At 42.0% G+C, this 26,475-nt stretch overlaps 3 protein-coding genes across 10 annotated transcripts in view; 1 reads left to right on the top strand and 2 right to left on the bottom strand.

Annotated features, from left to right (window-relative positions):
* LOC112262570 overlaps nt 1–3,945 on the bottom strand; it is a 32,909-nt gene extending 28,964 nt beyond the window's left edge. For 2 of the 7 annotated variants that reach the window (XM_042331344.1, XM_042331348.1), the window contains exon 1: nt 330–455. In XM_042331344.1, the coding sequence (XP_042187278.1) occupies nt 330–430 (101 nt within the window). In that variant the 5' untranslated portion in view covers nt 431–455. Of the gene's footprint in view, nt 1–329; nt 494–752; nt 858–966; nt 1,149–3,002; nt 3,210–3,537; nt 3,611–3,806 lie in introns of those variants that run through there. The other 5 variants (XM_042331346.1, XM_042331347.1, XM_042331345.1 and 2 more) reach the window with 5 other exon arrangements.
* A 1,977-nt stretch (nt 3,946–5,922) lies between these two features.
* Nucleotides 5,923–14,427, bottom strand: rnft2 (ring finger protein, transmembrane 2). Of its 2 annotated transcripts, none has more exons than XM_024438188.2 (10): nt 14,313–14,427; nt 13,969–14,048; nt 13,275–13,762; nt 12,879–12,955; nt 12,600–12,700; nt 11,899–12,052; nt 9,635–9,784; nt 8,861–8,926; nt 6,687–6,788; nt 5,923–6,439 (listed from the first exon to the last, which is right to left on the bottom strand). In XM_024438188.2, the coding sequence occupies exons 2-10, from the start codon at nt 14,013–14,015 to the stop codon at nt 6,305–6,307; spliced, it is 1,320 nt and encodes a 439-aa protein (XP_024293956.1). In that variant the 5' UTR covers nt 14,016–14,048; nt 14,313–14,427; the 3' UTR covers nt 5,923–6,304. The 2 variants fall into 2 exon arrangements, with proteins under 2 accessions (XP_024293956.1, XP_024293957.1); XM_024438189.2 differs by having other exon boundaries at nt 13,969–14,077; nt 14,313–14,415.
* A 26-nt stretch (nt 14,428–14,453) lies between these two features.
* spring1 (SREBF pathway regulator in golgi 1) lies at nt 14,454–18,115 on the top strand. Its single transcript, XM_024438190.2, has 5 exons — nt 14,454–15,180; nt 15,384–15,540; nt 15,810–15,961; nt 16,246–16,359; nt 16,738–18,115. The coding sequence occupies exons 1-5, from the start codon at nt 15,088–15,090 to the stop codon at nt 16,819–16,821; spliced, it is 600 nt and encodes a 199-aa protein (XP_024293958.1). The 5' UTR covers nt 14,454–15,087; the 3' UTR covers nt 16,822–18,115.
* Nucleotides 18,116–26,475: the final 8,360 nt, after the last annotated feature.

Genomic DNA, 26,475 nt, shown 5'->3' with positions numbered 1-26,475 from the left:
ATTATTATACAGGTTTAAGTTAATACTGTATTATTACACAGGTTTAAGTTAATATTGTATAGTTACACAAGTTTAAGTTAATATTGTATAGTTACACAGGTTTAAGTTAATATTGTATTATTACACAGGTTTAAGTTAATACTGTATTATTATACAGGTTTAAGTTAATACTGTATTATTACACAGGTTTAAGTTAATATTGTATAGTTACACAGGTTTAAGGGCAAATTCAGATGAAGTGTTATCTAAAAAAATGCATTGAGTTAAAGTGCCACACACACAGCCAAGCAGTCAGACACACACCCCTATCAAGCCAAGCCGTCTCCTACCTCCCAGTTGGAGCGCACAGTGTTCTCAGAGTTCCTGCAGTCTCGTAGTGTGTTCTTCCAACAGGGGGAGTCAGAGACAGCGGTACCGTGGTGATAACCATTCTCCAGACACATTCTAAATGACAACACATCGTCCTCCGCCAGGACGGCCCACGCCGTGGAACCTGTGGAAGCATATTGAGTGATCATCACTAGGTACAGCAAAGTAGAACGGTGTACTTATACTACACATCTTGCTGACCTGGAGAGGATATTGAAGGGAACATGTTGGATAGTGGTCATCATCACTTACTAGGGCCTACGTCACATTAGGGTTGCACAAAACAGTGTGCGGTCTGTTCAGGTCTACTTATGCTTCAAGTGAAAACAGAGTAGTCTCTGAGTTTTATATAACTGACGGATCTGATCATGATCTTAGTTTACCTGAGCACATCATCCCAACTCTGTCCGTCTAAGATATTGGAAGATATTCGGGGCTAACTCATAGGGCGACTCGACATCAAAGAAGGGAATGTCATTTATCTCATTCTGCAAAAAATAAGTAAATCAGCAATGAAATTGAGTTCCACTTAATGAAGTGGTAGGTAGGCTACCTCTACTGGTGGAATTGTCATGATCATCCTGGACATCATCTTACCAGGTCTTGAATGAATTGATCCACCAATTTGTTCGCCTTGTTAACTTTCACACTGTGGTATTGTCTCTTCCTTCATATCCTCTCCTCTTGAATCCTCTCCAACAAGGGACTGGTCCTTCCACCAAGCAAGCCCTCGGGCTATCGATACATTGTGGTTGATCCTCTTCTTGTTCACTGTTCCCCTGTAAAGTTGCAGATGACACATGCTTCTGTCTTCTTTCTGGTCCACTTACGTTTTCACAAAACATCTTATTTTTAGAGTCCTCCCGACTTGGTTGGCCAAGAGAGACACCATTGGAGTTCAGTTACTCATCGTTTATATGAAATCAAATTGTATTTGTCACATGCACCGAATACAACAAGTCGTGGCCAAAAGTTTTGAGAATGACACAAATATTAATTTCCACAAAGTTTGTTGCTTCAGTGTCTTTAGATATTTTTGTAAGATGTTACTATGGAATACTGAAGTATAATTACAAGCATTTCATAAGCGTCAAAGACTTTTATTGACAATTACATAATATTGACAATTACAGTATTTTTCAAGACCTCTGTAATCTGCCATGGCATGCTGTCAATTAACTTCTGGGCCACATCCTTACTGATGGCAGCCCATTCTTGCATAATCAATGCTTGGAGTTTGTCAGAATTTGTGGGGTTTTGTTTGTCCACCCGCCTCTTGAGGATTGACAACAAGTTCTCCATGGGATTAAGGTCTGGGGAGTTTCCTGGCCATGGACCCAAAACATCGATATTTTGTTCCCCAAGCCACTTAGTTATCACTTTTGCCTTATAGCAAGGTGCTCCATCATGCTGGAAAATGCATTGTTCATCACCAAACTGTTCCTGGATGGTTGGGAGAAGTTGCTCTCGGAGGATGTGTTGGTACCATTCTTTATTCATGGCTGTGTTCTTAGGCAAAATTGTGAGTGAGCCAACTCCCTTGGCTGAGATGCAACCCCACACATGAATGGTTTCAGGATGCTTTACTGTTGGCATGACACAGGACTGATGGTAGCGCTCACCATGTCTTCTCCAGACAAGCTTTTTTTTCCGAATGCCCCAAACAATCTGAAAGGGGATTCATCAGAGAAAATGACTTTACCCCAGTCCTCAGCAGTCCAATCCCTGTACCTTTTGCAGAATATCAGTCTGTCCCTGATGTTTTTCCTGGAGAGAAGTGGCTTCTTTGTTGCCCTTCTTGACACCAGGCCATCCTCCAAAAGTCTTTGCCTCACTGTGCGTGCAGATGCACTCACACCTGCCTGCTGCCATTCCTGAGCAAGTTCTGTACTGGCCCGATCCCGCAGCTGAATCAACTTTAGGAGACGGTCCTGGCGCTTGCTGGACTTTGTTGGGCGCCCTGAAGCCTTCACAACAATTGAACCGCTCTTCTTGAAGTTCTTGATGATCCGATAAATGGTTGATTTAGATGCAATCTTACTGGCAGCAATATCCTTGCCTGTGAAGCCCTTTTTGTGCAAAGCAGTGATGACGGCACGTGTTTCCTTGCAGGTAACCATGGTTGACAGAGGAAGAACAATGATTCCAAGCACCACCCTCCTTTTGAAGCTTCCAGTCTGTTATTCAAACTCAATCAGCATGACAAAGTGATCTCCAGCCTTGTCCTCGTCAACACTCACACCTGTGTTAACGAGAGAATCACTGACATGATGTCAGCTGGTCCTTTTGTGGCAGGGCTGAAATGCAGTGGAAATGTTTTTTGGTGATTCAGTTAATTTGCATGGCAAAGAGGGACTTTGCAATTAATTGCAATCCATCTGATCACTCTTCATAACATTCTGGAGTATATGCAAATTGCCATCATACAAACTGAGGCAGCAGACTTTGTGAAAATTAATATTTGTGTCATTCTCAAAACTTTTGGCCAATACTGTACAAGCCCTTAACCAACAATGCAGAACTGTTTTTAAAAGTAAGTAAGAAATTATTTGCAAAAATATATATGAAAACGGAAGGAAAAAAGTAACACAATAAAATAACAATAACGAGTCTATATACAGGGGTATCGGTACCGAGTCAATATGCGGGTATGTTGTTTGTCAGTTCTTGCTTCAAACGCTCTGTAAACGCTGCCATATTTTCTACCATTGTTGCAACAACATATATCTTTAACTTGTTATTTTTCGACAAAATAACAAAGCGGTAGGGTTAACATTTTTGTAGCTAGCCCATCTCAAAACAAAAAACAGTGAAGTCCTGTACCAAAACCTGTCCGACTATAGACTTTGCTATCAGATTAGTTCCACAGAATGTAATTCCTCAGTTTATTATGGGCGCATCGGTCTGTAATAGTGGATTGTTTCATATTTTAATTTCAACAAAGAATAACGTGTACAATGAATAAAGTTTAAATGAAAATACACAATTATTAAAGAAAAAGGTTTATGATCCCGACTGTATACTTTCTAGGTACAGTACTCTCAAATGTATTATACTTATTATTTTAAATCCTATGATTATTCAACTAGACCTCTCTTTGACCATTATATCAAACAAAAGCCTATGCGGATAAAATGAGACGACGGGTTTTTAAGAGTTAATGATTACCTCTCTCTTTTGGGAGAATATGATGTAAACCCCTCACACCATGTGACTCTTTAATCATGAATAATATAAGAAAGAGAGAGAGCGAAACAACACAGTCCAGATCTGATCCGTACAGTAAAGAGGATCATATTACCGATGAGTGGATAAGAGGAGGGGACAAGGACAGATAATAAATATAAATAGATTTTTTGAGAACATGTGCTGGCTCCCGATAGACCAGCCTCTGCCTCTACCCGGTGACTCGATTATATGTGCCCAAGGACCCTCACCATGCTCCGGGACCCAGTCGCTCGCCTCCCGCCTCCGGAGGATCGGGGACGAGATGGATAAAACCTGGACGGTTGGCTCTCGAGACAACAGATATTACGATAAACTGGAGTTTAATAGAAAAGTCTACTTTAAACGTTTTGTATGCACAGCAATACAAATCACCGTCCTCATGCTCTTTATCAGAAAGCGACACCTGTAGGTGCGAGACACTGCAAAGGCAAAACCAGCAACCGGTAAGCTTCACAGGTACGCGTCATCACTATTGCCAGGTTCAAAACAACTGGGAACTCGGAAAAATACGAGGTCAAATCATGACGTCAGTAATCTTTTGGTCGGAAAGTCGGACCATTAGAAAGAGGCCCGAGTTCCCGAGTTCGAATTCCGAGTTGAATGACCGTTCAAATTTATTTTTCTCAGTCGGAGCTCGTTTTTGTCCGAGTTCCCAGTTGTTTTGAACTCACTGAAGTCTGAAGTCGGAGATTTCCGAGTTCCCAGTTTCGAGTTGCTTTGAACGCAGCATATGAGTAAAGCAAACAAACTTGGTTGCGAGTATAGACGGTTGTTTGTCAACTTTCCCCAACAATGTTCAGCAGGTAAATTGCGGTTATAAATATGTAACTATAGTTGGTGTAAGCTGTAGTTTATTTACAATTTGAGTATGTATAATTTAGTTATTCATAAGCAAAACTATGTTGGACTATTCAAAGATTATGAAAAAAATCTAAATATGAACTAAATGTTTATAATGCACTAACGTTTGAATTTATTTATCCATTTTAGATGATCCCGAAGAGGAGAGAAAGCTGTCAGAATATTTGCACTGAGAAAATGGATGCCAGCCAGTCAGCCCCAGAGCGCCGAGGTCCAGCGTGCACACTGGCATGTCATCATGATAAACATGCCACACATGCAGCAAGACTGTTAGGAACAGGGATTTGAAAAATAAGGAATCTGACCAAAATCAAAGGACATATATTATTTGTACTTTATGTTGGCTAAGGAAAATGTTGTGCTTCTGAATTCAGGTGACATAACATTATGTCACAGAGATTGAGTAACATTTTCAATTCAAATAATACTTTAGGACATGTGGGTCTAAGATACAGTACTGCGTGAATACATTTCTCGGTACGCTTTTCCCCCATTTATTAGATCATTTGACTCATTGCTTTGAATTCATTTGTATTCAGATATGAATTGACGTAACTTTTATCATCCCTCTCAATGTCTGGCGGTTCTTCCGAGTAAGGAACGGTGATGTCATTCTCCCCTGACGGTTACCAAAGGAAAAACGTACTTATATTGCCCACGCAACTGTCATACGTTGATGAATTTACACTTGAATTATCGATGCACTATATACGATGTCAATTACCTAACTGAAATATCCTATTGGTATGCAAAAACATACATTTAAGAACGCGTGCAGCCTACTTTTAGGCGCATTGTCTCTTGTGATGGGCATTCTTGGTGCTCAGTGGAACAATTGCACTGTACTTGTTAGATAAGCTTCTGTAATAATTATAGACCATGTAAAGTCTGGGCTCTACCATCACTACAGATGAAAATCCATTTTGATACGATTTTTTTCCTACCGTTTTTTTGTTTCTAGTCATTTATTTTTATTAGGTGAATAATGCTGTGGGCTGTATCAAATATTGATGACTGAAGAAAGGGGAATACATTAACTGTTACATTTCTTGGAACTTTTGAAATTGTCTTGGGGGCTCAGCATTTTGTAGCAGTGTTCATGCAGATAATGTTAATGAAACCGTGCAAGAAACCATGTGCAAATATAAGGGCATGCTATTTATGTTTACAGTCATAAGCTGTTTTTATATATCACAAAAACTGTAGTTTTCAATTGCAGTGCTGAATCTGTGTCTTTTATAAAGAATGTGTTCTTTACATGCTATTTAAATATGTATTACATTGTGAATTCTGTGCTCAATCTAGATAATAAAAGTTTGAAAAGTAAAAATGTATTCATGCTATAATTATTATACAATGAGCAATATCGTGACAACATAAAACATTCAATAAATGTTGAACAATACTGCATAAATCATGGTTTAATTGGAAAGTCTGATACACAATGAAAGACAACAGAACCTGTGACTTTTTCTATAAAGTTTTTTTATTTTAAATAATGTCATTAAACATAAGCTGAATCTACACTACAAATCAGGTGAAATGCATAAGTAACTAAATCAAACTAAATACATGAGCAAACAAGCAATTGTTGCACTGAGATACTACTATAGGTACCCTTTGCCAGAATACTAACCCATACCACATGGTGCTGGGTCACACTGAGATAAGTTAATATTCTATTTCTTTGCAAGACATGGCTGAAGCCAAACTTAGACAAGCAGTGTGATAGGGATAGTGACAGCGGTGTAGAGAAGGTATAGTAACTGACTTGATACATTAATGGCATACTAAATTTGACTCCATAGTGCCACCCAGTGTCTGGTGGGCATCTGGCCATCAATCACTAGTAGATCTGGACGTGGGCAGAGGTGGTGCCGTCCTTCCAGCAGTGCAGGGTCTCTATGACCGCAGATCGACACAGGGGGCACGTTCGCTCACGGTCGAACCACAGACACAGGCACTCCTCACAGAACACATGCTAGAGGGGAGAGAGACAGACAGACAGACAAAATTAAGTTTAACGATTACATGCACTCCTTCACCCATGACATGACACTACTCTACTTACTGTCTACACCACAGATTGCCCACAATATCACACAATCAGCTGTTGGTAAAAAATGACAACCTGACACAAATGTAACATAGAACTCTTAGCAGTGAATAACATACTAGTGAGGATAGTAGCTAGAGACAGGGCCATGGGTTCATATATGTCCCCTCACCTGACAGAGAAGAACGATGGGGTCTCTGAAGTCGCCCTGACAAATAGCACACACATCTCCGGCTTCACTGCACTGCTGGCTGCTGGCTCTCACACCATAACTCTGTGGGTGATAGAGCAGCAACTAGGTGGTCACAAAGAGACAAAGGCAGGTAGGCTAGCGGTTAACCGAAAGGCTGCCGATAACCAAACGTTTGCTGGTTTCGAATCCCCGAGCCGAATAGGTGAAAAATCGGTCAATGTGCACTTTCACCACTTTAAACCCTAATTGCTCCTGCACGTCGCTCTGGATAAGAGTGTCTACTAAATTACTAAATAATGTATATTTTTTAAATGTAAATGTTTACATTCCCATTCCATACAAGGTCAACTCAGTGTACAGTGGGGCAAAAAAGTATTTAGTCAGCCACCAATTGTGCAAGTTCTCCCACCTAAAAAGATGAGAGAGGCCTGTAATTTTCATCATAGGTACACTTCAACTATGACAGACAAAATGAGAAAAAAATCCAGAAAACCCCATTGTAGGATTTTTAATGAATTTATTTGCAAATTATGGTGGAAAATAAGTATTTGGTCACCTACAAACAAGCAAGATTTCTGGCTCTCACAGACCTGTAACTTCTTCTTTAAGAGGCTCCTCTGTCCTCCACTCGTTACCTGTATAAATGGCACATGTTTGAACTTGATATCAGTATAAAAGACCTGTCCACAACCTCAAACAGTCACACTCCAAACTCCACTATGGCCAAGACCAAAGAGCTGTCAAAGGACACCAGAAACAAAATTGTAGACCTGCACCAGGCTGGGAAGACTGAATCTGCAATAGGTAAGCAGCTTGGCTTGAAGAAATCAACTGTGGGAGCAATTATTAGGAAATTAGGAAGACATATTAGGAAGACATACAAGACCACTGATATTCTCCCTCGATCTGGGGCTCCACGCAAGATCTCACCCCATGGGGTCAAAATAATCACAAGAACAGTGAGCAAAAATCCCAGAACCACACGGGGGGGCCTAGTGAATGACCTGCAGAGAGCTGGGACCAAAGTAACAAAGCCTACCATCAGTAACACACTACGCCGCCAGGGACTCAAATCCTGCAGTCCCAGACGTGTCCCCCTGCTTAAGCCAGTACATGTCCAGGCCCGTCTGAAGTTTGCTAGAGAGCATTTGGATGATCCAGAAGAAGATTGGGAGAATGTCATATGGTCAGATGAAACAAAAATATAACTTTTGGGTAAAAACTCAACTCGTCGTGTTTGGAGGACAAAGAATGCTGAGTTGCATCCGAAGAACACCATACCTACTGTGAAGCATGGGGGTGGAAACATCATGCTTTGGGGCTGTTTTTCTGCAAAGGGACCAGGACGACTGATCCGTGTAAAGGAAAGAATGAATGGGGCCATGCATCGTGAGATTTTGAGTGAAAACCTCCTTCCATCAGCAAGGGCATTGAAGAAGAAACGTGGCTGGGTCTTTCAGCATGACAATGATCCCAAACACACCGCCCGGGCAGCGAAGGAGTGGCTTCGTAAGAAGCATTTCAAGGTCCTGGAGTGGCCTAGCCAGTCTCCAGATCTCAACCCCATAGAAAATCTTTGGAGGGAGTTGAAAGTCTGTGTTGCCCAGCAACAGCCACAAAACATGACTGCTTTAGAGGAGATCTGCATGGAGGAATGGGCCAAAATACCAGCAACAGTGTGTGAAAACCTTGTGAAGACTTACAGAAAACGTTTGACCTCTGTCATTGCCAACAAAGGGTATATAACAAAGTATTGAGATAAACTTTTGTTCTTGACCAAATACTTATTTTTCACCATAATTTGCAAATAAACTCATTAAAAATCCTACAATGTGATTTTCTGGATTTTTTTTCTCATTTTGTCTGTCATAGTTGAAGTGTACCTATGATGAAAATTACAGGCCTCTCTCATCTTTTTAAGTGGGAGAACTTGCACAATTGGTGGCTGACTAAATACTTTTTTGCCCCACTGTATATCTAATAATGTATACGTAGTAATATAACTCAATCAGAGTGCAAGATCAGGCACAACCAGTTGACAGTTGAAGGTGTACTACTTTAGCTAGAAATATTACTTCCATGGCTATAGGATAGTGAAGTGGGTTGCCAATTGACCCAGATAGTTGTATTTACAAAAAGTAATAATTTCTCACCTGAGAACTGCAGAGAATTGCCATGGCCTTGCGTATGGCTGATACTCGTCCACAGAGGTCAAACGACTGAAAGATAAACACAAACAGTCAAGGCTCTAGAATCGGGTGCATTAGTGCATGGATGGAAAAAAAACCTGCACCTCCAGCTTTCCAGGAACAGGGTTGGTGACCACTGAATATTATCCTGAAAACATTACAAAATTCTAACTTATGACGTTCTTTCTAACTAACACAATTCTCTACTAGGTCAATATATTTTGGTTCCTTTTCTATTCTTAACTGAATGAAATGTTCTATTCTTTAACCACTCAGTGAGGTGCAGTGTCCTGTCCCATTTTGCAACCTTCTGAGGACACACATCTATGAACAACTATGACTAAATTTCTCCAGTGTCTCATCTCAACCCATAATACTTTCAAAGCTGTAGCCACCCATGATGTCTTCATGCTTTAGCCTATTTATCATGCATTTCTTGCACATACACTACCCCCACCCACCCACATTTAGCAATCACAATACCAACAACTCCTAAATATACAGAGTTGAATATAACTGAATATGACTCCATTGAACAGGCTACTCCAACAACATTGAATATAACTACCACCACCTACACATAAAGGAGTGTGAGTTATTTTGGCGCTACGTTACCTTGTAGAGGCTGTGGGTGAGTTATATTAGCTATACGTTACCTTGTAGAGGCTGTGGGTGAGTTATATTAGCGCTACGTTACCTTGTAGAGGCTGTGGGTGAGTTATATTAGCGCTACGTTACCTTGCAGAGGCTGTAGCTGATAATGAGCATGGCTCCTAGGAAGTAGCTGGTGGACGGGTCCTCTCCCATGATGTACTTGTACCACAGCTGGATGGGCACTAAGGCCCTGAACAACTGACTCAGCTCCTCTATCACCAGGTAGAACTTACCCTGCGACATACACACACATGGAGGACACTGATAAGACATTGGAAATGCATGTAATACATGTTTTATGATTCATCTGAACAATGTCTGTGGTTTGAGATGGTGTGAAAAAAACTGAGGTTTCATCACAAACTAATTTTAATCTTCAAAGACAAGTGTATATTCCCTCAATATAGTCTGTTTTTCATTAAGTTAAGTAAACGGCCAAAAAGCAGCACATATAAGGCTAGCTCTAGTCCGATCTGTTGAGCAGCAGCACACTGCAAGCAACAAGCTCCAGCCTAAGCATGGCCACCGGCGAGGGCTCCGCAGGCTGCAGCTTCACAGCAGTAAAGGCAATTTCCCCACACTGCAAGAGAAACTGGCAGCCACTTGGCTCTCTTCACCTGCTACCCACACAGTTCAGCCCTAGGCAAGTCAACCTGCAGGGGCAGCCATCTTTTCTTTAAGAGGCCACTCCTCCTTGCTCTCCAATGGATCCCACAGGGGAAGCCAGGAGGACAAGGCGAAAGTACTCTTCAAAAATAAAAAGTTCCTGTTGTTGCTGTGTGTGTGGGAGGAGTGGGGGGGTTCAAAAACAGAAGGCTAACACTAACAGGAAATGGATTCCCAGTGGCATCACAGTATGTATAATGGTTATGTGGATATCACTTGACTGAGATTAATCACTCTGGGTTGGAAACCCTGTAGCAGAGACACTGAGGGTGGGAGACCTCCGCAAGCAGGAAATTCATCTTTCCTCATTGTTGACCCCCCCCACACACACACTGGATGTGTCAAACAAAAACTGGACTCCAGCCAGAAACTTTGAGCCATGGCAGCAGTTCCAACACATTCTGGGACTTCCTGCTGGGTTTTTTTCATTAGTGACGCTGACCTCTCAGACTACCAATCAAAACCTAACCAGCAGTTAGGGTACGCCACTGTTATGAGTTATCCCCCTCAGCTGCTAAAAACATGTTTTCATTAAATCTTGCTTCAAGTGGATCCATGGATACTAGAAAATACATTTCCCTAGAGTGGAGTGCACTGACAGTGCCAACAATGTAGCCAGCCAAGGAGCAATGTTGAAGAAACAGCAGAGCAAACTAAATCAAATAATAAATCAATGTACATGAGTCTGGCGTGTCTTTTTCTGTAAGGGGGGGCAGGAAGGCAGAGGATGGGGGCTGAGGTGGGGGTTGGTCGGTCGGTTTAGTGATTGCGTGGCGTGGGCTTCCCCAGCAGCCGAAAGTGAGTGGTAGTGGGAGCACACACACACACCACAGTAATGGTCCAGCCCCAGGGAGTGATGACCTCACCCCTGCAGTCCCCCAGGATGAATGAGCTCAGTGGCAGCCGCCTAATTCTCCGATTGGCCTGTTTATTAGTCGAGTCAAAACCAATGATGTATATAAACCCTGGATTGCTGATTTTATGTATTGGCTATCGAGAGGCTTTGAAGCCACCGGTCAGAAAATTGTGGCACTCCCCAGTAGGAGCAGCCGTCCATAGGAATTAATGGAATTCTACAGTATTTCAATTAAATGTTTCATGGTCAAAATGACATGTATTGAATATTCGTTGTTGTAGTGGGGCCAGTGGCATTAGTAATCTCAAAAAGATATAGTTTAAGCAACCATTTTTATATATTTTTAAAATATATATTTAGCTCACATGTCATTTAAAAGTATGCATGAAGGTGTCCGTAACAGAATACATGTGGCAAAAACAAATACACATTAATAAATGGATTTCTATAGATTCCAGAATATTTTTTACAACGGTATAGGAATGCCAATATGGAGGCACGGTGGCCTCAACACAGCGCCCCCTATCAGTCATCTAGTGTATGTATAAATCACTTGTCAAAACATACTGTGAGCCCCAGGTGCAAAACCTGCACACTGATAGAACACATACAGATACACAATCACAGACACACACTCTTTCTGTGACCACAGGTTATTATAAGCAAAACTGTCATGTGGATAAGACATCAATGCACACACTCCCACACTGTGACCCCAAGGACATGAGGGAAACTTTAATGAATATAAAACACACACTAGCTGTAACCCTGAGGAAAACAGTAAAAACTTTGATGAATATAAAAACACACTAACACAGGCTCTTACCCTGGATTTGAAGGCCAGGAGGATCTTGGGTAGAAACAGGATGAAGCACTTCAGGCCGATTGTAAAGTACTTGAGAACAAAGTCGGTGATCCCCACCGCCCAGATTAGATCAAAGAAGTCAAAGCTGTTTATGTTGGGCTTTGCAAACATCAGACTGATTTTTTTTGGGGGGGGCAGAGATGAGACAGATTTCAGTACTTTACAGGTTGAGGTTTGATTGTGGATGGATGTGATACCTTATGTCTGGTCTAGTCTCTAATGGTTACAAGGGACACATTCATGGATCAACACAGAAGACAGTAACAAAAATTAACAACATGACTAAAAATGTGGAGGACAAAACAAAATGTGAAGGACAAAACAAAATGTGAAAACAGGTGAAATGATAAACGAAAATCAATACTCACAGGACAAGAAGGCACATGGTAACATAACCTAAAGACAATGAAAATCATATTACAACAACAAAAAGGACAAAACTGAATGAAAAAATTACCACAGTCATACTGTATACAGATCGATGAGAAAGAGAATAATATCAAAGAGGTAAATGTCAATGTCAGCCAACTGTAAACCATTAGGCCTAAATATTGAGTGGTTGACAATGTTGGGTTTTTAGTGCAATGTAAGGTCTTCAGTGCAATGTAAGGTTTTCAGTGCAATACCATAAGAAAGAACCACAAGACATGGTTTTACCCTACCTGTTGTACAGCTCCTCAGCACTGAATGTGTAGTAGAGATACACTATGTTTCCAGATAGGAACATGATCATCCAGAGAGCTACAACCACAGACCTCTCCTCCTGATATGCAGACAGACAAATAGTACATAATCAAATACTTTACTAATCACCAATGTACGCATATTCTCACTTTCTCTCGGGCTAGCTATTTACATAGATCGATAACACTCAAATAATGTTTATAAAAAGTATCAGAGTTATGCTCTCATATCAAAGTTGTACAAAAGGTGAAAATTACCCGTAGTGACACCTGGTGCTTGAATGATGAATTGGCGAAGGCAAACGTGCTGGCCATCCCAATACAGACAGCAATACCTACCAGAGAGAAACAGAAGTTACCAGTCAGTCACACACAGTATCTGACACGTCCAAAGTTTCCAAATTTTCCTTATTCTACTTATTCCTCAAAACGACCGACTCCAATACTATACAATTACCAAGCAACTACTAACAAAAACATTGTCATTAGTGTAGTCTTTATATCAGTCTAGTATATATGTGTAGTATTTATATCAGTGAGGTATTTATCAGTATAGTATTTATTTCAGTGTAGTATATCAGTGTAGTATTGGTATTACTACACACGTGTAAGAGTCACTTTTTTTTATTTATTGAGATCTAAAACCAGTCTTACCGAGCTTGTGCTGAAAACACACTTTAGCCAGGAGGATCAGGATGAACGGGAACCCCCTCTGTAGCCAGGTGACTACAGGCTTCAGCTCCGACAAGGCCGGAGCTGGTGTAGAGGGGTCTTCCGAGGCCTCCTCCCTGTTCCCATGCCTCTCTCCGGATGTACGGTGCTGTAGTGGCTGGTGGAAGTGGTGGTGGTTGTGATGATGGTGCGGGGGCGGGCGGGGGAGGTAGGGCCCACACTCAGAGCGGTGTGGCCCCCCTTCCTCCCTGGAGGAGGCAGTCATCTGGATGAAGACGTCTGGAGGAGTCCCCAGAACAAGACCAGCCGCCTGGAAGTTTGCGGAGGGCACACCAGATCCCGAGGGAACCCCGACCCCAACCAGGCCGGAGAAGAGCTGCTGGGGGGAGGTGGGCGAGTCGGGTTTCAGGCAGTCAAACACACCTCCTTCGTCCAGGCTGCTTTCTGATCCAAGGGTTTGGCTACGGCTCCTGGAGAGCAGAGAGAGGATCAGCTGCATCTTTTGACGGTTCAAAGACTGTTGTCTATTGTTTATTTCTTGCATTGCCTTTCAATGGATTTGGCTCCCGAAGTTAACCAGTTATATAAATATATATATTCAATCCTCTTTAGTGCACAATTTCAGGTTGTGATGATGAACCTGCAAATGCCTGTGTCCTAGGACGTGAACTCAAACCTTTCAGAGGGCATGCCATCCGTGTTGCTGCTGTGTCTTCTCTGCATGGCACATCCAGTTCATACCCGAGTGATCCAGGGCTATGGTGGGGTGCAGACAGACACACAGACTGCAATAAGTGAATACAGTACAACGCCGCAAGGAGAGTATCGATGGTTGGATAGACTTTATTGCAACAATTAGCTAACCGCAGATAGCTAACGCTAACTAGCTATGATGGTTGGCAGTCGCACCATCACGCCACCATTTACATGTACAGTACAATGGTTTACTGGTTTCTCTATTGCATGATTTATATGCATGATTCTTAGTTAATATTTGTCCACGGCAATTGTTGGTCTCACCTGAATCATCGTTTTGTTTATTCTTCTCATTCCCATGTAGTTATTTTGCCTACACACCCCTGCGGCTTGCCTGGCCTGGCTCGCGACGATGTTTTTCCTGTATGACGTCAATGACATTCAACTCGGCCAATCAGCGTTCACTTTCCCACCACACATCCGTGTTAGGGAATTGTTTTGATGGTGGACGTCAGATTTCATGGGGAAAACGTTGTTTATTTTCTCAGCTTTCTCGGTCATTTATCTGACGGCAACGTCAACAATATATGTTATTTGTCAGTAGGGGTTGTTTTGCAGAGTTATAGCCAGCTAACTCTAGCTAATGTATCTCACGGCAGGTAACGTTAGCTAGCTAATGTTAACTGTCAGTCTAGCTAGCTGGGTGAGTAGTTAGCCTAGCATCGTTAGCTTGTTTCCAGCGACGCAGGCTAACAAAGCAGTCTTTATTTTAAACGGCTAGCGAATGTGTACGTTACTTTGTAGCTATCTAACTAGCACAGCTGTGGTCCTTCTCTACAGCGTATTTATATACAGATAGCTAGCTAACGTTATTTACCACTGTGTCTTGCCTAGCTTTGCTAACTAGCCAGCAAAATGGGTTAGGTTGTGGTGTTGACCAAACGAAGCTCAGTTATTGAACGTGATTTCTAAACTGCCAATCATAACCAGACACCCCAGTTAAACCAGAAATTTCTAGCTACCATATGGTTTATCCAGCTAATATTATCTAGTTAGCATTGTTGTAATCCAATCAGGGATCTTCCAATAACGTCATGCCATGGTGCTAAGAAGGTTACTGAGAAAACGTTGGGTGCTAGGTGTGGTGTTTGGACTGTCTTTGATCTACTTCCTAACCAGCACCCTGAAACAGGTATTTAAACTCTTGACATCTCATGTTTATATTTAGTCCACAGAACACAGATTTATGAATACATTTGATTGATATGAGGTCCAGCTCTAGGCTATACTAGTTTGTCAAACCACACCTGACTATCTATCTGTCTTGCAGCAAGGTCTTGACTTTTGGCCATACTAGATGTGTGTGTGAGATATATATTGTGATGTGTTATGCAGGAGGAGAGAACCATACGGGATCGCAACCTGTTGGAGGCCAGGGACCCGGATCACCGGATCCCATGGAAAGTCAGGTTCAACCTGGGCAACAGTAGCAGGCAGATCACTCAGTGCCGGAACTCCATTCAGGGCAAAACGCTGCTCACAGATGAACTGGGTGAGTTATGAACCTAACTGGACTCATTCACTCACTTGTTATCCCTTAGGGAATAACGCCTCTTTCTCCAACAGTTTTTTCTCACCTTCTCCTCACCTTCTTTTCAACTGTATTTGAGAAGAATGCCCAAGGTCCCTCCCCTCTGTTCTTCTTCCCCAATGCGTTTTAAGGAAAGATGATGTGAGAAATGCCCCTATCATTGAGGTATTATAAAATACCACTTCAATATTCAAGTCACTAATCCATTGTACATGTGAATGTCCCCACAGGTTATGTGTGTGACAGAAACGATCTGCTGGTGAATGGTTGCTGTAATGTCAATGCCCCCAGCTCAAGACAGTACATTTGTAAAAGCTGTCTGGCCAATGGCTGCTGCAACATCTACGAGCACTGTGTGTCCTGCTGCCTCCAGCCTGATAAGGTATTCAAGCTGTGGCACTGTTGTTGAGCTGCATCCAACAGCAAAATGTTTTGTTCCAAATGAGAATTTGCATCTTTTGCATGTACACCTTTTGGGTGCATGGCTTTTCAGGCAATGGAGTCAGATCTCTATCTTACCCTGACATCTTTAACTTTACGTTGTTTTCATCTGAACCTTTTGCAGTGGTTGTGTTATGACTAATCCATGTGAGAAGTACCAGATTTTGATCTGACTGTTGCACCTCTACTCCTCTCTCTCTCTTTCTCATATTCTCTCCTTCTCAGCAACCTCTTCTAGAGAGTTTCCTGAACAGAGCTGCAGATGGCTTCCAGAACCTATTCACAGCCGTGGAGGACCACTTTGAGCTGTGTTTAGCCAAGTGTCGGACTTCATCGCAGGTAGGTTGAGTTGTCTACATGAAACAAACAAGGATAACCTTGCCCAGATTCACAAAACACTTCTTATGCAAAAATGTAAGAAGCTTCTTAATAAATAAGAAAAAAATAAGTTAGTTTGTAAATGCAATTCTTCAACAAGATTGAATGATTTTCTTATGAAGCTTCTTAAGATGTTTGTTGCTAGGAAACTGATTTAGCTAGCTTTTATCAAAAAAAATGGTAGTTAATGAGAAATATATTCTTAAGGTTTTGTGAATCTGGGCCCAGTTCTCTCATCACTCCCTGACCCTACCCACATCCTGTCATGCAGAGATGGCAAGAGAGATTGATGTAAAACATTCTAATGGTTGTGATTACCCTCTCTTTTTGCTCCTGAAGAGTGTCCAACATGAAAATACCTACAGAAATCCACAAGCAAAATACTGTTATGGAGAAAGTCCACCCGAACTCCTGCCTATATGATTGTTTGGACCTACGATACTGTATAGAAACTAATAACGGTCCTCTGGGACCTACAAGACTGTATGGAAACTAATAACGGTCCTCTGGGACCTACGAGACTGTATAGAAACTAGTAACGGTCCTCTGGGACCTACAAGACTGTATAGAAACTAGTAACGGTCCTCTGGGACCTACGAGACTGTATAGAAACTAATAACGGTCCTCTGGGACCTACGAGACTGTATTGAAACTAATAATGGTCCTCTGGGACCTACGAGACTGTATTGAAACTAATAACGGTTGTCTGGGACTTACGAGACTGTATAGAAACTAATAACGGTTGTCTGGGACTTACGAGACTGTGTAGAAACTAATAATGGTTGTCTGGGACTTACGAGACTGTATAGAAACTAATAACGGTTGTCTGGGACTTACGAGACTGTATTGAAACTAATAACGGTTGTCTGGGACTTATGAGAATGTATAGAAACTAATAATGGTTGTCTGGGACTTACGAGACTATATAGAAACTAATAATGGTTGTCTGGGACTTACGAGACTGTATAGAAACTAATAATGGTTGTCTGGGACTTACGAGACTGTATTGAAACTAATAACGGTTGTCTGGGACTTACGAGAATGTAAAGAAAACTAAGAGTCCAACTAAGAGTCCAACTAAGAGCCAAGAGACACACCTTGATACTCCGTGGGAAGACGGGATTCCCCTTCATCTTGTGTCGACATAATGGCCTTGAAACGTCTGACACCATATGGTGCTTAACAGATGGGAGCCACCAAGAACACCAAACCCTGTATAGAGGGGATTTGACTGACAATAACGGACGCCATGTTGAACCTTTTGATAAAGTAACGAGAGTAACAGTCTCTACATATGGCTCTGAAGAACACTATCGTAACCTCACAACAATGGACAAATACTGTATGTGATATAGCTATATTATTTACACTTCATAAGTGCATAGCTTCATAACTTCATCAGTGATGATCATCAGGGCTCATTAGACCAGTTAGGATTCACCTCATGCTGCCATTGTTCCACATTATGGTCATGTTCATTAGGGCACGCAACAGAAAATGTTTGAGTCTCACATGTTTTAGTCTGTTCGGTGCAAAATGAACACGACCCATGTTATAAAGGTCTGTATTTAATGCCTGACGATATACTGAAGGTTGTTATTGGTTGTTTAGTCCTTATTGTTGAATATAAAAACAAACTAAAGAATGTCTACTTTTGTGTGTAGTCGTGCATGGATATTGACTGACTGGTTATTTAATAAAGTGACTGTGAAAGTTATCGGCTTACAGTTTACATTGCGCAGACCCTTTCAGAAAAATTCTCAGTATTTTATTAAATAAGTTTATGTATTTCACACTATGAAAGCATTCTATATATTGGATAATGTTTACCGGGGGTCAGAGCTGTATCAACAAGAATTGGCATATTTTAATATACAGTATGACAAAATGAAAACTTTTTAAACATCTTTTATTTTTTCAGAAAGTGGGGGATGAGAAACTTGGACAGTGTCACATCAATTTCAGAAGTGTTTGATGAGCTTGAAGCATCTCGCTTGATTTGAAGAAGGGGCTTTCAGTGGTTGTAATTTAAACACTATGTAGGGTGCAGGTATATTTTTATTTTAACTGGTCAGTTAAGAACAAATTCTTATTTACAATGATGGCCTAGGAACAGTGGTTAACTGCCTTGTTCAGGGGCAGAACAACAGATTTTTACCTTATCAGCTTGGGGATTCGATCTAGTAACCTTTCGGTTACTAGCCCAATGCTTTAAACACTTGTCTACCTGACGCCCCTATATAAAGTGCCATTTGGGATGCACAGTAGCCTTCTGCAGATATAATAATTCTCCATGCCTTTAAATTATCCACTTGGGGAACATAGCCAGAGCTAAACAATTAATCATCCTGAAGGCTGTGAAAACAGAATCTGTCTTGTAATTAGAAAATATATTAAGGTCCTGACAAATGTTCATTCATGGCTATTTGATTAATGACTGTCACATGGGAAGGGAACACAGTGTAGGCCTGTCCACTAAGTATGCAAACTGTTTCATTTAGCACAAACTATTAGAACTATGTCATCATGACACTGTTTGGCAATGGTATTATTATTATTATTGCAGAACTTCCGATACAAATCAGCTTTATAAGAAAACAGAAATGCTGTTGCTGTAGTCAAGATAGATATGAGCTGGTAATATGCTGATACTTTGTACTAAAAGAAAGCATCCATAACATTTGAATAAATAGCATTTAAGATGAATAAATACATTCAATTCACCAAATACAATATTATAATAAATAAAATATAATTCAGTGATTATAGAATCAATGGTATTCTGGAATCCACTACAGACTCCACCCAAACCAGGAAGTCCCGCGACTCCTCCAGCAGGGTAATGCTCCACCGCTTCCTCTGAAAGGGGGGCTTGGGCATCTCGGGATGGGCTGTCTTCTGGGTGCAGTCAACCCCAATGGTTATCTTCAGACAGGCAGATAGCCTCCCCACCATGGTAACAGAGTCATTCAGGTTGTTGTGCATTGATATGTGATCTGGGTTCAGGTCACTCTCTTGGTCCTTGAGGACTTCTTTCAGGGCCTTGCCAATGAAGTGTAGCCCACACTGAGCTCTCTCCAGAGGGGAAGGTGAGGTACTGTTGAGGTCCAGAACTGGGAACCCCTGGGCAAAAGGTTGGTTCTGTCCATTGGCTGCCATCTGTGGAAAAAAATATTTGAAAATAGACCATAAATATGTACTCTGACATGATGGAATGTCTTCAGTACATTCTGTTTTAAGTCAATGTTTTTCAGTTGTTACTTATCATGGACAGAATGTCTCAGTTAAATAAAGAGGGCAATTAATATCCCAGTAACAACAGTTGGTATTTTGACCCATGAACTGACTTGTCTTTCGCCAAATTGGCAGAAAGGAAAACGTTGGAATTTGCGTGGATCAATAAGTAAAGAACTGAAAGCTTCACGATGGGACCCAAGGGAACAGAACAGTAGTAATTGTACAGGTACAGTATGTAAGTAAACACGGTTACTAAAGTCAGTCAGTAGGCAGGTTTCTATTGACCCAGGTTTATTCGACAAAAGCAATGTTGGCAGAAAAATCACGTGTAATGGAAACGGAAGATTGGAGACATTTTTCTTTTGTCGAACTTAATTGCGACAAATGACGATGGAAACAGTTTTTCTAATAAATGATGATTGCCGATTACTTTTGAAGGTACGTGGGGCACGTGTTGTCATCATGTAACCACAACCTTCACTCCACGTGTCATTCTAAATGCGTAATGCTGGCAAAATACTTTTTTTTTTTTTTAATGGGGGGGTTTGAACTGCATCGCCTTGCTTTTCTGGTTGGCTGGTAAGTTTCAACATCCAATTATTTCAGATCTTCAGGAGGGTAAGTTTCACCATGGCACGAACCTTGGCGATACGTTGGCACATGAGAATTATTATATGACACACATTAGTAAATTATTGCATTCTATCCATGCTGGCTTTCGCGGGGTACCTGAGGCATGACACGGATAGGTGGGAGGGCATACAGGCTGTCGCCAATTTATTAATGCGCAATTTGTCTAAATGAGTAACGGAAACACTTTAACCACCACATTTTTATTCGAAACTTCACGTGCCTGCGTAGCTTCAAAAGTATTTCGCGATTTTTAGGTGTGACGTCATTACGACCAGCTGTTTTTATCGAAACAAAATTGTGAAATGGCAAAGCACCCTACAAGGCAATTGTCGCATTTATAGACAACAACAAAAATCCATGGGGAAGTTAATGGAAACATAGCTACTGAAGACTGTTTGGTTCAGGTGGTGTGTGTGGCTTAGTTGGTAAGAGAATGGCAGAACTAGCAACTCCAAGTAAGGCTGTGGGTTCAATTCCTGCTGGGATCACATACAACATTTTTATATATTCAATGTAAGTTGCTTTGGATAAAAGCGTCTGTTAAATGGCATATTAGGAAAGATGTAGCTACTTACATAGCTGGTTAGGCTGTCATTGATGAGTGTTTTGGAGAGAGTGGTTAGCTCCTTGACCCTGCAGCCCCTGGGTGATTTCATTCGGTGTAAAGAGTCAGCCTCCAGAGTGACCATCATCACCAATATGCACAATGCTTTAAGAAGTCCTGGGAAAGAAGTCAATGCAAAATTACAGCAATATTTTACAATACTGAAAGACATGAATTAAAGTACACATGGTTTTCAAGTAGGTCTTTTTGTGAATAATTTGCAAAACTTTTCTTTCTGTAATATGTTGTAATTGAGTGTAGTTGTGGACACAGATGTTGCATAATATTACCTGCAGTTAACTTCACATATAAAATCTCATATGTCATTATATATTTAGTTTTTCCTTGCTTATGTTGTCAGTTTAGCCAAGAATGAGTTGCTCAGCCCATTGACAGTGGTCACAGTCTTATATTCATCTTGCTTCGTCATATGTTGAAAAAAAGTTATGCAGATATGATCAACTTCCTTCATATCCTACAATGTGATATCACACAAGGTGAAAACCCATCAGAAAAATCAATTAAGATGTTTCCTTTTACGTGGTTATTTGCTTAACCAAACTCCATCTTCAGTTTTTTTTTGTGGCCGATGAGTTACATGTCTGAATATCCACTGAATCACCTGGTATTATTCCCATGACACCTACCTATTTCTCAACTTCAGGAAGTTGACGTGCAAGAAAGTGATGCAACTGCCACTACAGAAAGTTTGGCTCAGGCTGAAGATATGCAATGAGATTTATGAACCAGAATACATTCACAATGCCATGTTTGTCATGTTGTGTGTAATCATCTATTAAAGGCCCAGTCCAGCTGTTTTTATCTCAATATATCAAATTGTTCTGGATAACAAGTAAGTTACTTGCTGTAATATACTCAGCAAAAAAAGAAACGTCCCTATCTTTCAAAGATAATTAGTAAAAATCCAAATAACTAAACAGATCATTGTAAAGGGTTTAAACACTATTTCCCATGCTTGTTCAATGAAACATAAACAATTAATGAACGCGCACCAGTGGAACGGTTGTTAAGACACTAACAGCTTACAGACGGTAAGCAATTAAGGCCAAAGTTATGAAAACTTAGGACACTAAAAAGAGGCCTTTCTACAGACTCTGAAAAACACCAAAAGAAACATGCCCAGGGTCTATGCTCATCTGCGTGAACGTGCCTTAGGCATGTAGCAAGGAGGCATGAGGACTGAAGATGTGGCCAGGGCAATAAATTGCAATGTCCGTACTGTGAGACACCTACGACTACAGGGAGACAGGACAGACAGCTGATTGTCCTGGCAGTGGCAGACCACGTGTAACAACACCTGCACAAGATCGGTGCATCCGAACATCAAGAGTTACACCAGGATCGCACAATCCCTCCATCAGTGCTCAGACTGTCCGCAATAGGATGAGAGAGGCTGAACTGAGAGCTTGTAGGTCTGATGTAAGGCAGGTCCTCACCAGACATCACCGGCAACAACGTTGCCTATGGGCACAAACACGCCGTCACTGGACCAGACAGTGACGGCGGGTTCGTTTGCTCTTCACTGACCAGTCTTGGTTTTGTCTCACCAAGGGTGATGGTCAGATTCACATTTATCGTCGAAGGAATGTGTTACACTGAGGCCTGTGCTCTGGAGGGGGATCAATTTGGAGGAGGAGTGTCCATCATGGTCTGAGGCGGTGTGTCACAGCATCATCGGACTGAGCTTGTTGTCATTGCAGGCAATCTCACCGCTATGCATTACAGGGAAGACATCCTCCTCCCTCATGTGGTACCCTTCCTGTAGGCTCATCCTGACATGACCCTCCAGCATGACAATGCCATACTGCTCGTTCTGTGCGTGATTTCCTGCAAGACAGGATTTTCTGCCATGGCCAGTAAAGAGCCCGGATCTCAATCCCATTGAGCACATCTGAGACTTGTTGGATCAGAGGGTGAGGGCTAGGGCCATTCCCCCCAGAAATGTCTGGGAACTTACACGTGCCTTGGTGGAAGAGTGGGGTAACATCTCACAGCAAGAACTGGCAAATCTGGTGCAGTCCACGAGGAGGAGATGCAATGCAGTACTTAATGCAGCTGGTGGCCACACCAGATACTGACTGTTACTTTTGATTTTGACCCCGCCTTTGTTCAGGGACACATTATTCCATTTCCGTTAGTCACATGTCTATGAAACTTGTTAATGTTTTGTCTCAATTGTTGAATTATGTTCATACAAATATTTACACATGTTAAATTTGCTGAAAATAAACGCAGTTGACAGTGAGAGGATGTTTCTTTTTTTGCTGAGTTTGGTTTTCCATTAAATGGTCAAAAAGGAATAAGAAAACAATAATCTTGCTCAGGCTGAGTGGAGCAGGGAAGGGGACCAGAGCAGTGCATTAACCACATATCACGTTTAGGTAAGACCCAGATGCAGACACTGTAGAAGTAGCAATAGTTTATTACAACCACAGGGGCAGGCAAACGACAGGTCAAGGCAGGCAGGGGTCAGTAATCCAGAACGGTGGGGTAAGGTACAAAATGGCAGGCAGTCTCAGGGAAGGCAGGGGTCAGTAATCCAGAACGGTGGGGTAAGGTACAAAATGGCAGGCAGTCTCATGGAAGGCAGGGGTCAGTAATCCAGAACGGTGGGGTAAGGTACAAAATGGCAGGCAGTCTCAGGGAAGGCAGGGGTCAGTAATCCAGAACGGTGGGGTAAGGTAAAAAATGGCAGGCAGTCTCAGGGAAGGCAGGGGTCAGTAATCCAGAACGGTGGGGTAAGGTACAAAATGGCAGGCAGTCTCAGGGAAGGCAGGGGTCAGTAATCCAGAACGGTGGGGTAAGGTTCAAAATGGCAGGCAGTCTCAGGGAAGGCAGGGGTCAGTAATCCAGAACGGTGGGGTAAGGTACAAAATGGCAGGCAGTCTCAGGGAAGGCAGGGGTCAGTAATCCAGAACGGTGGGTTAAGGTACAAAATGGCAGGCAGTCTCAGGGAAGGCAGGGGTCAGTAATCCAGAACGGTGGGTTAAGGTACAAAATGGCAGGCAGTCTCAGGGAAGGCAGGGGTCAGTAACCCAGAACGATGGGGTAAGGTACAAAATGGCAGGCAGTCTCAGGGAAGGCAGGGGTCAGTAATCCAGAACAGTGGGGTAAGGTACAAAATGGCAGGCAGTCTCAGGGAAGGCAGGGGTCAGTAATCCAGAACGGTGGGGTAAGGTACAAAATGGCAGGCTGTCTCAGGGAAGGCAGGGGTCAGTTGTCCAAAACGGTGGGGTAAGGTACAAAATGGCAGGCAGTCTCAGGGAAGGCAGGGGTCAGTAATCCAGAATGGTGGGGTAAGGTACAAAATGGCAGGCAGTCTCAGGGAAGGCAGGGGTCAGTAATCCAGAACGGTGGGGTAAGGTACAAAATGGCAGGCAGTCTCAGGGAAGGCAGGGGTCAGTAATCCAGAACGGTGGGGTAAGGTACAAAATGGCAGGCAGTCTCAGGGAAGGCAGGGGTCAGTAATCCAGAACGGTGGGGTAAGGTACAAAATGGCAGGCTGTCTCAGGGAAGGCAGGGGTCAGTAATCCAGAACGGTGGGGTAAGGTACAAAATGGCAGGCTGTCTCAGGGCAGATAGAATGGTCAAAACCTGGAGGGACTAGAAAACAGGAGCAGGAAACCAGGCAGGAGCAGGTAAACAAACACTGGTAGGTTTTTACAAACAAAACCAACTGGCAATAGACAAAAAGAGAACACAGGTATAGATACACAGGGCATCATAAGGAAGATGGGCGACACCTGGAGAGGGGTGGAGACAATCACAAAGACTGGTGAAACAGATCAGGGTGAGAACACAGAATTGGAGCGGGGAAGAGGACCTGAGCAGTGCATTACCATAGAAGTGAAGCAGGGAAGCTTAATGGTAGGAATATGTAACTTGAAAGCTAGCGGTTATTGGCATAGACGTTTGTTAGAGTCTTTATTATTTTTACCTGGTGATGTCCTGAAGCAATCCACAGCTCCAGCCAAGCAGAACCTGCTGAATTTAAGGTTCTGTGTTGATTTTCAACCATCAACTATTGGGGAAATAACACTGAACACGTTTCACATGTACAGTGTTAGTTTCATCAGCTGTTGTTCACATTTCATACAAAACAAAGGAAAAACAGAATTTTGGCTACACCGAGCTTTTAATATGAATGGCAAAACTAATACAGTAAAAGTAGTCATTCATTACTGTATTCATATTGTTTTTTAATTAAATATGAATAACATTTACAGTGTTTACTACCTTCAGCTCCAGTTCTTGAAGGGAACATTACCCATTTGATTCTTCTTTTTGAGGTGTTCATATCAATCGCATGACAAATTGAACACATACATTTTGTGTGCAAATTGAACACAAATGTCCAGTTTATAAAAAGGCCACCACGTAGCTAAGAGACCAAAAGTGGCAAGTTTAAACACAAACCCATATAGTGTACAGTTAAATAGGCCATCAAGCAACCTAAAAACAACCTACAGTACACAAATGCATACATTTGTAGTATACAATGACCATCTATGGCATAGGCAACGCTTTAGTATCCAGCATCAGAATGAAACTGACAGACGTCAGCCTGCGATCTGTTTTGTGTGGGGATGCAGGGAGGAAGTCATGAGATGTGACTGATTAGGGAGCCAGTGACTGCGTCCCAAATGGCACCTTATTCCCAATTTAGTGAACTACTTGGGCTCTGGTCAAAAGTAGTTCACTACAGAATAGAGTGCCATTTGGGACACAACCTTTCACTGTCTGGGAAGTGCCTGTACCACTTCCCGTGGTTCTGCTTCACTCTATAACCACAACCACCATCACCCCTGTGCATCAGCTAAGTCAGGAGGAGATGCTCCTTCAATTTTGACTCGTTCGACCAGGCTACCTACAACCAGGGATGTTGTCATAAACAAAATGATGAGCAAAATCCCAGAGCTTCGTGGGTAATTAGATCCCTAACCCTAATCTGGGTTTACTTGAGTTTACCGTCCACTACCTCATTGACCTCAATGTATCTGCCATGTGTGGGGCATAAGGGAATAATTGAGGCGCCATAGACAAGGAGCAGTAGGGACAAAATAGCTTAAAGAGAGTGAACTGAGTAGCTTAAATATGAATACAAAATTTGATAACCGTAAGAGCAAACCAATGAATTTGATTCAAAACTGTTTCAGGACTGTGTTCTGGACTGTTTCAAAAATAATAACAAAAAATAAATAAAAAACTAGATATAAAATATATACTGTGCAGCAATCAAACTCTTCTCTTTCACATTTATATTATTGGCGGTTGGCCTTTGTCCCGATTGTTCAATTACATGAAATACCTGATTATTTTGGAATAAATATCCTAAAATCACCCTTGGGTGACAAACAACCACTTTATATAATCCTCACACACTATTATCCTTAAAGCCAGCAACTTCCTGTAACACCATGGCCAGAAATTCCTTGTGCCAGTTTAGCACAGCCCAGCCATAGAGCTTTTTCTCATAGTCATCACGGAGCACGTCTTGGGGCTTAGTGGACGTAGTAGTGGGTGTGTTTAGGTCCAGAAACTGCAGGAGCACCTCTACGCGGCCAGAGAGTTTCTTGAGACGG

This window comes from Oncorhynchus tshawytscha, linkage group LG12, assembly GCF_018296145.1.
Source record: "Oncorhynchus tshawytscha isolate Ot180627B linkage group LG12, Otsh_v2.0, whole genome shotgun sequence".
In the NCBI taxonomy this organism is placed as follows: Eukaryota; Metazoa; Chordata; class Actinopteri; order Salmoniformes; family Salmonidae; genus Oncorhynchus; species Oncorhynchus tshawytscha.
This window is presented reverse-complemented; position numbering and strand designations above follow the sequence as displayed.

Coding starts and splice junctions, on each gene's coding strand:
- spring1 (XM_024438190.2), top strand. CDS start 15,088: ATGGTGCTAAGAAGGTTACTGAGAAAACGTTGGGTGCTAGGTGTGGTG. Junction 15,181..15,383: donor TAACCAGCACCCTGAAACAG/GTATTTAAACTC, acceptor TGTGTTATGCAG/GAGGAGAGAACCATACGGGA. Junction 15,962..16,245: donor GCTGCCTCCAGCCTGATAAG/GTATTCAAGCTG, acceptor TCTCCTTCTCAG/CAACCTCTTCTAGAGAGTTT.
- rnft2 (XM_024438188.2), bottom strand. CDS start 14,015: ATGCAGAGAAGACACAGCAGCAACACGGATGGCATGCCCTCTGAAAG. Junction 12,956..13,274: donor GTGTTTTCAGCACAAGCTCG/GTAAGACTGGTT, acceptor TCTCTCTGGTAG/GTATTGCTGTCTGTATTGGG. Junction 8,927..9,634: donor TCAGCTACAGCCTCTGCAAG/GTAACGTAGCGC, acceptor TTTATCTTTCAG/TCGTTTGACCTCTGTGGACG.